Source organism: Heloderma suspectum, chromosome 11 (genome assembly GCF_057233095.1).
Source record: "Heloderma suspectum isolate Gila_16-S chromosome 11, 16-S_ref, whole genome shotgun sequence".
Lineage (NCBI taxonomy): Eukaryota > Metazoa > Chordata > Lepidosauria > Squamata > Helodermatidae > Heloderma > Heloderma suspectum.
Window position 1 is genome coordinate 43299770 of NC_139468.1, and position 13648 is coordinate 43313417.

Below are 13648 nucleotides of genomic sequence, written 5' to 3' on the forward strand. Positions count from 1 at the left end.
CTGTCCTGCGCTCTCTCCCGGAGCGTGCTCAAGTCCATCTTCATTGCATCGGTGATGCTAGCTAGCCACCTCATCCTCTGCTGTCCCCGTCTCCGTTTGCCTTCAGTCTATGTTATTCAATCCTTTTCCCTTCAATTCTATTTTATTCAGATGGTCATAATGGCGTTAAGATTTAAGTGAGTCTAAAATGTGAAACGGCACATGCTTAGAGGGTTTGTTTGGTTTTGCTTTTTCAAACCAAGGTTGGTAAACTGGTTCTTTTGCCCCCCCCCCCCCCGCCAACACAGCCGCCCCCAACCTGGCACCCTCCAGAGAATGGAGGATGCCGGGGGTTGCAGTCCCACACGGCGGAGGGCCCAGTTTGGGGACGGGGTCTAACGGAGCAGGAACGTGGAATCAGCGGCGAAGCACGCGGCGGGGCTGCGGAGGAGACGGGTGCCGCCCGCGCGCCCCGCACCTGCAGCGACGCACGCGGCCGTCTCGATCGCGCGCCCCCAGCGGGAAGCCCCGGGGTCTACGACGCCGAGGCCGCACACGGCGCCCTTCGCCTGCGGACGCGCCGGGAGCCTTTGCGGAAGCGCCGAGCCCAAAGGCAGCCGGCGCCCTGCTCGGAGCGCGCGACGCCCCGGGCTCTCCCGTCGGGAGAAGCGCCGCTGGCGGAGGCCGGCCGGCCGGCCCTGGCGCTCCCTCCGCGGGCCCGCCCCGCGGCCCGGCGTCTCCCGGCCCGCAGGGCTCTCCGGGGGGCGGGAAGGCCCTGGGCTCCTGCTGCGCGGGGGCGCCCGCGCGCTGCGGCAAGAACTGCGCGGGGGGCGCGTGTCGCCGCCGCCGCCGCCGCGCGGCCAGCGGGCGCGGAGAGGCGCCCCACCCCGAGCGAGGCGGCGGACAGGCGCATTGGTTTGCGCCGGAGCCCGTCAGAGACGGCGCCGGGCCCGGATTGGTCTCGCCAGCCACGGCAGGAGCGGCGGGCCTGGCTCGCCCGGCGCAGCCCACCAGCCCCCGGCGCCGAAGGCGGCCGCGCTCCTCCGCGCGCGCCCCGCCCGCCGCCGCCTCGGAGCCGGGCTTTGTGCGACCGGAGCGCGGCGGCGGCGCCCGCCATGTGAAGAGGGGGCTGCGGGAGCTCCGGGTCCGCCGCCGCCGCCTCAGGCGCCGGGCGAAGATGCTCAGCCGGCTGATGAGCGGCAGCAGCAGGAACCTGGACCGCGGCTACAGCTGCACCGTCCGCCTCCTGGACGACAGCGAGTACGCCTGCACCATCCAGGTGGGTCGCGGCGCCCGCCCGGGCGGCGGCGCGAGGCGAGCAGCGCCGCGGCCGGAGGGCGCGGGGCGAGGGCGGCCGCCGCCGCGTCTCTGCTGCGAGGGAGGCGGCGAGGCGGCCGTCGCGCGTCCGGCGGCCGGAGGCGGCGCGCCGGGCCAGTCCCGATGGGTCTCGCGCGCGGGACGCTCCCGCGGAAACTTGCGTGCGGCTGCCGCGAAGGGGCCCGGCCCGCGGCGTCCTTTCGCGGCCGGGTCGCCCTCGCAGCGGCCCGCCGCGGCCGGCAGGACCCTCCCAAGGCCGGCGGGGCCCTCCCGACCCGACGGGCCCCGGCGCCCGCCTTGCCCCGCGGCGTCCCGGCGGGCGCCTCCGAGCGCGCGGGCGGCGAGGCGCTGGCCAGAGCGGGGGGCGCCGTGGCCCGTGCGGCGGCGTCCTGGCGGGGCCGCTGTGCCCGTGGCCGGCGGGCGCCGCAGCAGCGCGGGGAGCGGGCGAGGCCCGGGCTGCGCCGCCCGCCGGCTGGTGCTGCCCGGCGCTGCCGCCTGCCGGCGCGCCCGCGGCGTAGCGAGGGGAGGCCGGCCCCGCGGGCGCGGGGGCCGCGGAGCGGGGGCCGCGGAGCGGGGCTGAGCACCCGCCCCGCCCGGCCGGAGCTGCAGACTTGGGCCGTGCGTCTTGGGGCTTCTGCGGGAGCCGCAGCCGCCTGCTTGCCCTCCCGCGGACTGCCCGGGAACCATCCGGCGGCGGCACAGGCCCGCGCGAGGCTCCGCGCCGTTCCGCAGCGGGGGAGGCAGCGGCAGCCCCCCTTCGCGAGCGCCTGGCTGGCGGGCTGGCTGGCGGGCAAGAGGGGCAGACCTCCGTAGGCGCCCGCGGGCCGGGGTCCGCGTTTTCCAGAATGGGGGGATGCGCGGCACTCTGACCTCCAGCACGTGGCCTTGGGGCAGGTTAAGCAGGACCCGATTGATGGTGCTGGGCAGTAATTCCTCTGGGGCCCCTTGCGATACTGAGAGCTTGGTCGCTCGCCCCCCCCCCCCGCCCGTAGTGCACCTAGCCCGCCGCGGATCCATCCTGGCTCAAAGCGGCCGCCCTCCCGCCTCTGTCTGCCGGCCAGAAATGGAGGGGTCTCTGGTGGCCCGTAGGAGCCCAGCGCAGAATACAAAAGCCAGCTGTGGCAGAGGGCTGTGGCCCCGCTAACGCCCACTTTAATTTTCAGACAAAAGTTGACGCAGCTAGAGAATTTTAAAGATCCCTCTCCCCAGCCTTGAGGAGTAGAAGAGTTTTCAATTTTAACTGAGAGCAAGGGGTCAAATTCTGCTTATATGTTTGTACAATATTCTCTTTCTTCGTCTATTAGTTGCATTGTTAACCTACTGTCCAGACAATTACTGTGTCCCAAAGTGGCTCACAACAATAAACGGGAGGGGGGCTGCTGTCAGCCCTACAAACTAAAACAACAAGACATGCCATGGGAGGGGAGGGGAGGGGAGGGAGATCCGCTTTTCAAGGCCAGAACAAGGTGGTGAGCGGTCAGCTGGCATTTATTCAGCTGGGCTGATCTTCCTTTGCTGGTGGTCCTGCTGGAATAGCAGTTGGTGGCTGTTGTGCCTTTGGACGAGGGAGGGATGGGGCCAGAGCAGCCTCCTCAGGGCAACTGGGACCCGGTGTTCTTTCCAGCAGGGAGGGGGAAGCAAACGCCTTGCGCCTGATCCCCCTCTCCCCATGTGGCAGCAGGGGGTGCAGCCTCCCAGTGGCCCAGGTGATGCCACAGACAGTTGGAATAACACGGCCCCGGGTAGAAGGCAGGGGCAGAGGAGTTGTTGGAGCAGCTGCTCAGGTATTCTGTCAAAGTGATCTAGCACTTTCCTTAAAAAAAACCAAACCCAGAATGTTTTGTTCAAGGTCAATGGATGAATGACACACAGACAATAGACTGGATCTCACATTCGGTTTTGTTCTTGTCTGTCCTGCCTATGAGTTTTTTTTTTTTTTTTAAACTTAGCTGATGTCTCTTTCCCCCTGGATTGTGCATTCATTTTTCTTCGGTGATATCTTTTTTTCTACAATGACATTCAGTACACAAAGGAAACCTACAGATGTAGCTATATCACAAAACTCAGCTACCTACAATTTTTTTACAGACTGTGTCCCTGTGCAATTTTTTAAAAGATGGAATATCATTTCAAGAGAGAACCCAGGTGGACGCAAGGCGGGTCCAACTCAACATGTGTCTTGCTAGAGTGGGGCAAACGTTGATCAAGTTTGGGGCTGGACATAAAATACACTCATCAGTCTGACAGTGGAATCCTATGCATGTTGACTTGGAAGTCAGTCCTACCACAGGTTTACTCCTACGTAAGCATGCATAGGATTGCAGCCTCACTCCCACCGTTTGTATCTGTGTTGGTCATGGCAAGCATTGCCAAGCAGCCAGGCCTGTGTGTATATCCTGCAATTGCATGTGGAAGCCTACTTTTAATGGTGTAAATGTTACAAGCAGGTATTTGTTTCAGCTCTTTGCTGCAGACATTTTCTCTCTAATATTTGTTCCATAGATCTCTCTGCCACAGCACTTTTCTGATGATAAACTGACTCATTCTGATTAACTCCAATTGATTTTGTGTGAGCTTAATTTGGGCTAGATTGTTGATCATGTAAATGATGTGGCCAAGAATGCAGTCAGAGCAGCAAAGTGGTGTGTGTGTGTGTGTGTGTGTGTCTGTGTGTCTCTCTCTCACACACACACACTCACACACACATACACACACACAGAGTAGGATGTTCCCATTTGGGCTGATGTTGGGACATACTTAAGTCAGGGGCAGGCAACATGGTGTCTGTGAGCACCAGTGTGCCCCAAGACACCTCTCTTGGCATCTGGCAGCATGACCTACCCTCCCCCCCAACAAAAACAAAACACATTTTCTTAGCAGCAGCTGGGAATGCTGTCAAACAGGTTTCTGTTGGTGTTGAAAACTGGGGGTTCATAGGAGTTGTTCAGTGTGCTGGAGCCCACCTCTGCCTTGTACTCAGTTTTTGGTCAGATTATTTGTCCTTTGCCTTGCCTTCCATGGCAGCCATTTTGTGGTGGTGCCCAGGACACTTTCTCAGATTGCCAAATGTGCCCATGGCCCAAAGGATAGAAATAATTAGGTGCTTTTCCTGTTGGTGCCCGGGGGCCTGCAGTCCTGTGTGTGTGGGGGGGTATGTGTATCTAGAGGGGCCAGATGCTCTGCCCCCTTTTAATTTCATCTGGCCACTGGGCCGTCATACCCCTCCCCAGAATGGCTCCTGAACAGACCAGTTCTGACCACTTGCCACCAGCAGCAGTGGAGAGCAGCCAGCTGAGTGCTGCCGCTGAGAGGCACTCTGCTCTTCCCTGCACCCTTTCTCTCCAGAGATACTGAGCATGGTTCCTTGGAGCCAGTGGGCCCCATCCTGAGTAGTCAGAGCTTCAGGAGGTGACTGTGTTCCAGAACTCTCTTCCTAGGCATTACAATACAATGATTATGGTATTTATAATGCAATTAAGAACATACACGTAATTAACTAACTAAATTAATTAACCATTGTGTGACCCCGATTGATTTTTTTCACCCCATGGACCAAGAGCCCTCGATGGGGGGTGGGGGCTCACCCCCTGAGCTAGAGGAAGAGAGATTGTGAGCTCTCTTGTTTCCGTGCACTGTCTAAGCAAAAGCATTTATAGCCTGTGAGAAATGGAAGTCTGCATAATGGGAATGTGTAATATTTCACAATTTGAGAGAAATTGTTCAGGCTCGCAAACGGAGCCATTTCTGAAGGTTGTTTCTTTTGAAAACACAGACACAACTCTTTTCTTACTTGGGTTCAGTGATGTTGTTCCATGAGCAGTTTTTAATGTATGCAGTATATTGTATTTTAAAGATAAAACTGCATGAATGAATGCATTTTCTGTACAGGATTTTGTATATTGTCTTAATTAGGCTAGTAACAGGACTCCAAAGATATAATTCTCAAGTCCAAAGATATAAGTCTCACATGTGTGACCATTCAGTGTTAGAGGTTAGAGGTGATACTCTGGTGATCCAAGGGGTGGTGGTGGTGGTTAGTAAGGTGTTATGCAAACTTCCAGGGCTTTAGAGCCACTGCCCCCCTTGTCAGGGAGATGCTGGAAGCACTGAAATAGGCCCCTGTACTTCACCCCACACCTCTCCCCTCTCTTCGGGATATTGTGGAAGGTTAAAACAGGCTGCTGCAATGTTGTCAATGGGTGAAACTGCGCTACTGCTCTGGTGGGAGGACTGCAGTGGGACAGGGGACGGGGGACGACTCAGATGACGCACAGTAGCTTCATAAGCTACTCAGAGTAGCTCATTAGCCCTGTTGTGTGGTGGGCATCATGGGCTATTTAAAAAATAAGCTACTGTGAGTAGCTTATTAAGCCACCATGGCTTAAAGTGATGTCTGAAGAAGGCCTCAGAGATCTTGGAACTGGCCTTCCGCTTACTGTGTAAAACACCCAAGCTGAAGGCAGCATTGGTGAACTCACTTGGGGTTGCTCATAATGGGGAAGGTAGGCCTCTTATGAAGGGCACTGTGGTGGTGTGCTGTTGCCCAGCGGGTCTGATCCGAAAGGGCAGTATGTTGGTTTTTATGTAAAAGTGTCTTGTGTTCCTCCCCATAAGCGGAAAGAATTGCTAATCTGGGTCTGGGGAGCCATCTCAGCTTCTTTGTGATTCCAAAAGGTAGCAGCAGTACTGCAGCCCCAGCACATGGGAGAAAGAAATCTCTGTCTTCACATCTGCGACAGCACAGAGGGAAATTGCATCCTTCCATGTGCAGCAGTGGAGCTGGAGTGGAGTCGCTTGCCAGTGACGCACAAGCTTCAGAGTAGATTCCCTAACTCTGCTGAGATAAGCCTGAAGGGCTTCATTTCTTTACTTACTGTACTTTTAAACCATCCAAGAACCGAAGTTCTCTGAGCAGTGTACAATACATTAAAAACATACAGTACAAACATTAACACAAAAAATAAAGACGACCTTTAGAAGATTTCTGTCCTGGCGTCCAGTCAAATGATCCCCAAGGTAGCGTACAATAGGTTACCACCCACACAAAGCCCAGCAGTCCTCTGGCTGGTGGAGGGGGCCAACGTGTGCTTCTGTTGGTTTTGCAGCCCTGGGGCAACTGGCCATTGGGACCGAGTGTTCTTAGCAGCTGTTTCTCCCTGCAGCTGTTTCTTCCCCAGCAGAAGGGCGGCCAGACTGATCTCCCCCTGCCATGATGCTTGTCCTGGGAGGGGAGGCACCCTCTCCAGCAGCCCTTGTTCCTCTGTCCATATTTGTTTTATTTTTTATGACTTTGGTATGCTGCCCCATACCACAAAGTTCTCTGAGTGGCTTACAATCAATAATAATAAAACAATTTGAATACAAAATAGAACATAAAGCTGTTAACTCAAAAGCAATACAAAAATACAGCAAGAAAGAAAACTTAAAGCAACTGCAAAACTAAAAATGTGAATTTTAAAATGGGGGTGGGGGCAGGGGCAGACTATGTGAGTTCTTTAGAAGGCCTGGGTGAACAGCAAGGTCTTCACCTGGGGCTGAAGAGACCACAAGGATGGTGCTGGACAAGCCTCTCTGGGAAGTGAATAGGGAATGCCCTGGGTCTGCCTCCCATCAGTCCTGTCAGATGTTTGATCCCAGACTTTTAGATCTGGGTGTCATAGTGATACTTTCAAAATTCCTCCACCATCTATTTGGTTTCTTGGCAACATGTGGCATGAATTGGCTTTGGGGTGACTAAAGGCTGAAGGAGACCTGTCTCTGAAATAAAAGGGGGAGAGGCCAAGGAGAATCCTGTAGGCTGAGAGCCACTCTTGGAAACAAGCATGCCGGATTTGCTGCTTGTATGGGATGCAGGTGCGCCAGGTAGATTTTCTTGTGTGTGTATCTTGCAGGATCTCCTGACGTGGCACACCACTGGAAAGATGACCTACCTGGTATCCTCAAGAGTACATAACTGCATTTCTTATGCATCTTGGAGTTTTGTATTCAGATTTGGTAGAGTTTTTAAATGAACTATAGAAAAACCTTGGCTGTTCAGCCTGTACCATGACACCTGACAACTTGGGCGCTTCAGCCTCCCTTGGGTCCCCAGTGTGGGGCTTGCGGGATCTCCTAGCGGTGTGCACAAAGCTCTCTACTCCCTGTCCCCTTTGCATTTTTTTTTTTGTAATAAAAGTCTTGAGAAATGTTAGGGCACCAGATTCTCCTCCCTGTGCCTGAACCTGTTGCTGATTGGCTGTTCAGTGGCAGGAAGCAAAGGAAAGAGTTGCCTCCTGGCCCCTCCCGCTCTTCTTCTGCTCACACAGACCGTGCCCCTTTGCTCTCTGTCTCTCTCTTCATTCCCAGCCTCTAGCCTTGTTCTTCCTTCCCCCCAGCTTCTTCACCTCACTGTTTCTCTCCCGCCAGCCTCTACCCTCACTCTTTCTCTCCCTTCTCTACTTTTTCCTTGCTCTTTCTCTCCCACTGATCCGTTGTTTTAACTGTTTCTTTCCTCTCCCAGCCTCTAGCCTCACTATTTCTCTCCCCACACCTATTTACCTCACTCTTTCTTCCCCTTCCAACTAGCCTCATTATTTTTCTCCTTGACCTCTTTACCTCGATGGCTTTCCCCCTCTTAGTCAGTAGTTTCGCTTTTTCTCTCCCCTTGCCCCATTTGCCTTGCTATTTCTCCCTCCCAGCCTCTAGCCTTGCTATTTCTCCCACCCCACGTCTTTATCTTGGTGTTTCTCTCCCAACCCCTTCTAGCCTCTAGCCTTGCCCCTTCTCTCACTATTTCCCCTTCCCTCCCAGGCACTGGCCTTGCTCTTTCTCTCCCTCTGATCCTTTTCTCTCACTGTTTCTTCCTCCTCCTGGCCCCTAGTCTTGCTCTTCTTCTCTCCTTTCCCAGCCCCTTGTTCTTCACACACACACACACACACACACACACACACCACCTTCCCTGATGGCAGAGGAAGAGGTAGGAGTGCCAGTTGGGGAATGGAGTGGCTGAGCCTGGTGCTGAGGTATGGAAAAAATTCTTTCTTTTTGGAGCTGGGGGCATTTTCCTTTCCTTTGGGGCTGGGAAAAGGTATTTGTGTGTGTGGATAGAATGAGCAGAGCAATACTATGTAGGCCTACTCAGAAGTAATTCCCACTGAGTTCCATGTAAGCATGGGTATTGAATGGGTATTTTGTTCTTCTGTGGGCTCAGATGTGGACTGGTTCTGGAGTTCAGACCCTTCCTCTGCTTCTACTCAGTTTCTTGGGTGAATTATTTGTCTTTTGACTAGCCTGGCCCCCAAGGTAGCCATTATGTGTCTAGCCATATCCTCCATGGGAGGCATTTTGTGGTGGAGCCCACAGCACTTTCTCAAATTATCAAATGTGCCCATGAGTTCAAAAAGGTTGGAGATCCCTGCCCTGGGGTGAGGCAGGGAAGGTAACCTCTCTCCCCACCTTTCTATATGTGTCCATCCTGGCTTTGAGTTGCTTTTTGCTCCTCTCAGCAAACAGAACATACAGATTTGTGTGGGTAGGGGTGAGGGGCTGGCAGCCTTATCAGTGAGCTTTGGGTCAGTGTGGTTGACAGACCCCAAGATGTTGCCCAAGCCCTTCCCTGAAGAAAGAGCCTCAAATTTATGGGGGTGTATGGAAATCCTCGCATATGACTATGCGTGCACGAACATGCAAATCCAGAATGAACGTGTGCGTAAAAGTGGGTGAATGTGCATAAGAGTGTAGTATGGATGTGTTCCAGTGTTTTGGTGAGCCTTGTCTTGGGTGCAAGAGGGTGGTCTAGGTGGCCTTTGGGTTCATCATAGCTCCATGATCCTATTTTAGCCTTATATAGGCCAGTTCCAGAAACCTAGATCCAGGATGCAGCATGGATATGGTGTGACCTCATTAAGAGGCAGGTCTGTCCCCTTTGCTTCAGTCTCTTGCTGTCTCCTTAGAATAGGAAATTAAATTATAGAGGAAAGGTTTCTGGAATGGCCACGCCTGCAGGTCTGAAACAGCTGAAAAACTGCAAGAGCGGACCTGTCCCTTGTTATAAGTGACAACTGGCTGCTGCACCAGGCGAGGCGAGCAGCAACTGAGTGGGGTTTCACCACCACAGAAGAGGCATTGGGTTTTGTGCATGATCTGTTGAGTTGAGGACAGGCAGGTTCATTGATATCTTCCTGGGCCAAAAGAAGATTGGTTGCAAAACAGACCAAACTGGCATATATCGGTTCCGGGGGTGGGTGGGAAGGCTTCAGAAGTTCATACTCCAAGCCCAAAGATGAAGCTATTTTGGTGCTCAAAATAAATAATGCATATTGATGGGTTGGTTACAATTATTTATTTTTTGCAGAAAAGTTGCCTGCCTGAAATTTTGGCCAGGCCACTTCAAAGTAAAGCAATGACTGAAGGATAGGAGATCATGATGTTGACTGTAGCCCAGAAATGAGGGATAAGGATTCATGTGGAGATGGGAGTTCTGAGCACCGTCCCCAGCACTGATTTGTGGACAGGCACTGCCTTCACTTTCACTAAAGCAGATGTACAAATATGAGGACTAGGAACTTAGTTTTGTTTCAAAATGGAATGCTTCATTTTGAAGCATTAATTGAATTAATTAGGAACCTTAGGTTTCATTCCAGACTTTGCATGTGGACTATTCTGTCAGCAAGCACTTTAAACTGGCTGGATAAAATATGCTTTCTCTTACCTAGGGGTTGGGTTGGTGTTTATTTTTGCTGCAATTAGAGGTGGCTTTGATCCCAAGCATTTTGTCTTAGTTGAAATCTCCTTGAAGTGAGGCGTGCCAGGAGTGACCTCCCCCCCCATTCTTCTGCCACCTTCTGCATGCCAGGTTCACTGGCCACACGGCCAAGCTGGTCCGTCATCCTGGCCTGCCTCAGTCACGGTGCTCGTTCCACATCCTCCGAAACGTGCTTGTCTTACACGATGGCAAGCCTTGAGCAGCAGCAGCCAGCAGTTGGCTGCCTGCGAAGCAGCTCGGTGTGTGGCCTTGCGCTGATGTGGGGAGGGCCTGTATTGCAGCTCTGTCTCCTGCGCAGCAGATTGTAAGCAGAAGCAACCTTTTCTGCTCATTTTGTTTTCTGTTCAATAAGTCCTTTTCATTGGTATTGAGAATGTTGTGGCTGTTTGTGTGCAACTTGCACTGAGTTGGCACCTTCTGATTCCGGGGGACACTTTTGCTTGTATGATGGCTGATGTTTCCACCCAGCTTGGTAGGCTGTGATGGGCATCGAGGGTCCTAGATGCTTTGTGATAGCGGTATTTTTTTATTCTTGTGACTGCAGGAGCACTAGTAATACTGGAACATGTAGCCCACTATTTTACAAAGGGTTCCAGAGGCCTCTGTGTAAAAGTGTTTTTCTCATAGCCCAGACAGGATGCTTGGGTTCAGGTCCGCCTCGTGGCACAAGCGATGATGAGAGCAGAATCCCGAGAATGTGCTTTGCTCTACTATTCACACGCCCTTTTCTAAAGAGGTCATATTTGGGGGGGCAGCCATGCAACATCAGGGCAATTGTGCTGCAGAGAAGGGTTGGCATTTGGGCATGCCTTAGCCATGCATATTTGTTGGCTTATACCTTTCTTGGCTGTGTTTCCCTCTAGGAGATAATGACATGTCAGTCAAATTATGACGTTTAAAGAGTGACATAAAAACACTATTACAGGCTAGCTGATGTCCTGAGTGAAACTATCACATTAATTACCAGGATGTTTTGACGAATGCCGCTTTAAATTATGCTACTGAAGCCAGTCTCAAGGTGTGCCACCCACATCTCAGGGAGCTTTTTGCCAGCTCATCACTGAAGGCAAAGACAGGGAAATTGGGGTATGCGCGTATACAGGCTCGCTCTCAAAATTCAGCTGCAAGAAACAATTCCTCAAAAAAGGTGGCATGGGCTTGGGTGGTGGGCTCTTTCCCCCTCAACCTCTGATTGGCTGGGAGTGGGCTTATGGCAACCTTCCACTAGGCTGTGACAGCCCTTTGGTTGGAGGACTGCAGGACTGTGCCTGCCTGCGAAGCAGCGCGCCGTCGGACTCCGCCGTCATGTAGCTTCCTGGCAGGGGAGTTGGGCAGTGTTTGCTTAACAGAGGTGGCGTTTTCAGAGTTTGTTCCTTTCCTCACCAGGGCGGGGGGAGTGGAGAGCCCTCCTCTTATGTCCTGTGCCTTTGGCCACGTCTAACAGGCTCCGGTTCTCTTTGGAATGCTGTGCCTGGCAGAAGCCATTTTTGTTCTTGCAGAGAGTAATTCTGCTCTGCCCACCCTTCCCCGACAGTCATTTTTTGGATATGTATTGAAGTTTTATTGCAAATTCAAGCTTGGCACGTATTTTAATGTTTTGTATATGGTAAGAAAGTTTCTCTGAGCAGAGAGGGCAGATGGGACGATGACACTTTGTGCTAGTCTCAGAGCATCTCTACACCAGCCTAGAATCCCGCATTTAAAATGGGGCTTTCTGCTTCCATTTTAAATGCAGGATCATGACTTTTACACATGCTTCCTCCCCTCCCCCCTTTCCCTTCCTTTCCCCCCTTACTTGAGTCTTCCATATGTTTCATTGATCTAGCTCCTCTTATTGTGGCTTTTCCATTTTCACGGACGGAACTTAAGCGGAACACAAGTGGGGTAATTTGATAGCTAATTTTCTCCGATTATTTAAAAATGGAATAAAGGTCATTTAATGCAGTGACCCCTTCATGGATCACTGCCTTGTTGTGGCAAAGGGGCTACGTAACTCAGTGAAGCCATAAGCTATGCCGTGCAGGGCCACCCAAGACGGACAGGTCATGGCGGAGAGTTCTGACAAAATGTGGTCCACTGGAGAAGGAAATTGCAACCCACTCCAGTATTCTTGCCAAGAAAACCCCATGGAACATATCACAAGGCTAAAAGATATGACGCCAGAAGATGAGCCCCTCAGGTCGGAAGGTGTCCAATATACTATTGGGGAAGAGCAGAGGGAATTTCCAAGTAGCGCCAGAAAGAGTGAAGCGGCTGGGCCAAAGCCGAAAGGACACTCAGCTGTGGATGTGTCTGGTGGTGAAAAGAAAATCCGATGCTGTAAAGGACAATAATGTTTAGGAACCTGGAATGTAAGGTCAATGAATCAAGGTAAGCTGGAGGTGGTCAAACATGAGATGGCAAGACTGAACATCGACATCTTGGGAATCAGCGAACTACAATGGACAAGCATGGGCGAATTTAATTCAGGTGTCCATCATATCTACTACCGTGGGCAAGAATCCCTTAGAAGAAATGGAGTAGCACTCATAGTCAACAAAAGGGTGGGAAAAGCAGTACTGGGTACAATCTCAAAAACGAAAGAATGATCTCAGTACGAATGCAAGGCAAACAATTCAACATCACAGTAATTCAAGTCTGTGCCCCAACCACTGATGCTGAAGAAGCTGAGGTTGATTGGTTCTATGAAGACCTACAACACCTTCTAGAACTAACTAGGGTTGGCGGAGAATTTCTCCACGAATCTTCGGGAGGCCGAGTGCCGACGCATTCGGCCCCCCGAAAGTGTTGGGGAAATTCTCCGCCAGCCCCCCGCCCCCCCCGGGATGGGACTTACCTTCGGCGAATGTCCCTCTCGGCGGCGGGTCCCGGCGGCGTTTCGTCGGGGGCAGGGGCGGCGGCCGGTCTCCTGACCGGCTGCCGCCGCCGCCATTGCAAAAAAAAAAAGTAAAGTAAAAAAACAAACAAACACCCATGATAGGCTACGTAACGATTTACATAGCCTATCATGGCTAGATTTCCAAAGTCAGCCGTGATAGGCTACGTAAATCGTCACGTAGCCTATCACGGGTGACTTCGGGGGGAAAAAAAAAAGCGTGGAAGCAAATGGCGGCGCCCATGGGGCGCCGCCATTTGTGTTCCTTATTTTGGCACATCTAGTCTACGTAAACATTTACGTAGACTACGGCGAAAATAAGGGAATGCTATTTGCGTTGCCCTTATTTTCACCGTAGTCTACGTAAATCTTTACGTAGACTAGACGTGCCAAAATAAGGAACGCAAATGGCGGTCCCCATGGGAGCTGCCATTTGCGTAAGCGCTTTTTTTTTTTTCCAAAGTCACCCGTGATAGGCTACGTGACGATTTACATAGCCTATCACGGCTGACTTTGGAAATCTAGCCGTGATAGGCTATGTAAATCGTTACGTAGCCTATCACGGGTGTGTGTGTGTGTGTGTGTTTTACTATTTTTTTCGCGGCCGGGTAGACGGGGCGCTCCTACCCGGCCTGAATTTTGCCGGCAAGGGATGGGGCGCCTCCCCCCCGGCCTGAATTTCGGCCAGGTGAGGCGGGGCGCCTCCCCCCCCTCGCCTGAACTTTGGAGGGAGA

At 52.8% G+C, this 13648-nt stretch overlaps 1 protein-coding gene across 3 annotated transcripts in view; it reads left to right on the forward strand.

The window, feature by feature from the left end:
- Positions 1-745: 745 nt before the first annotated feature.
- The window catches only part of FRMD5 (FERM domain containing 5), a 225967-nt gene continuing 213064 nt past the window's right edge, over positions 746-13648 (forward strand). The window contains exon 1 of one of the 3 annotated variants that reach the window (XM_084817685.1): positions 746-1258. In XM_084817685.1, coding sequence (XP_084673811.1) covers positions 1157-1258 — 102 coding nt within the window. In that variant the 5' untranslated portion in view covers positions 746-1156. The remainder of the gene's footprint in view (positions 1259-13648) is intronic. The other 2 variants (XM_084817683.1, XM_084817684.1) reach the window with 2 other exon arrangements.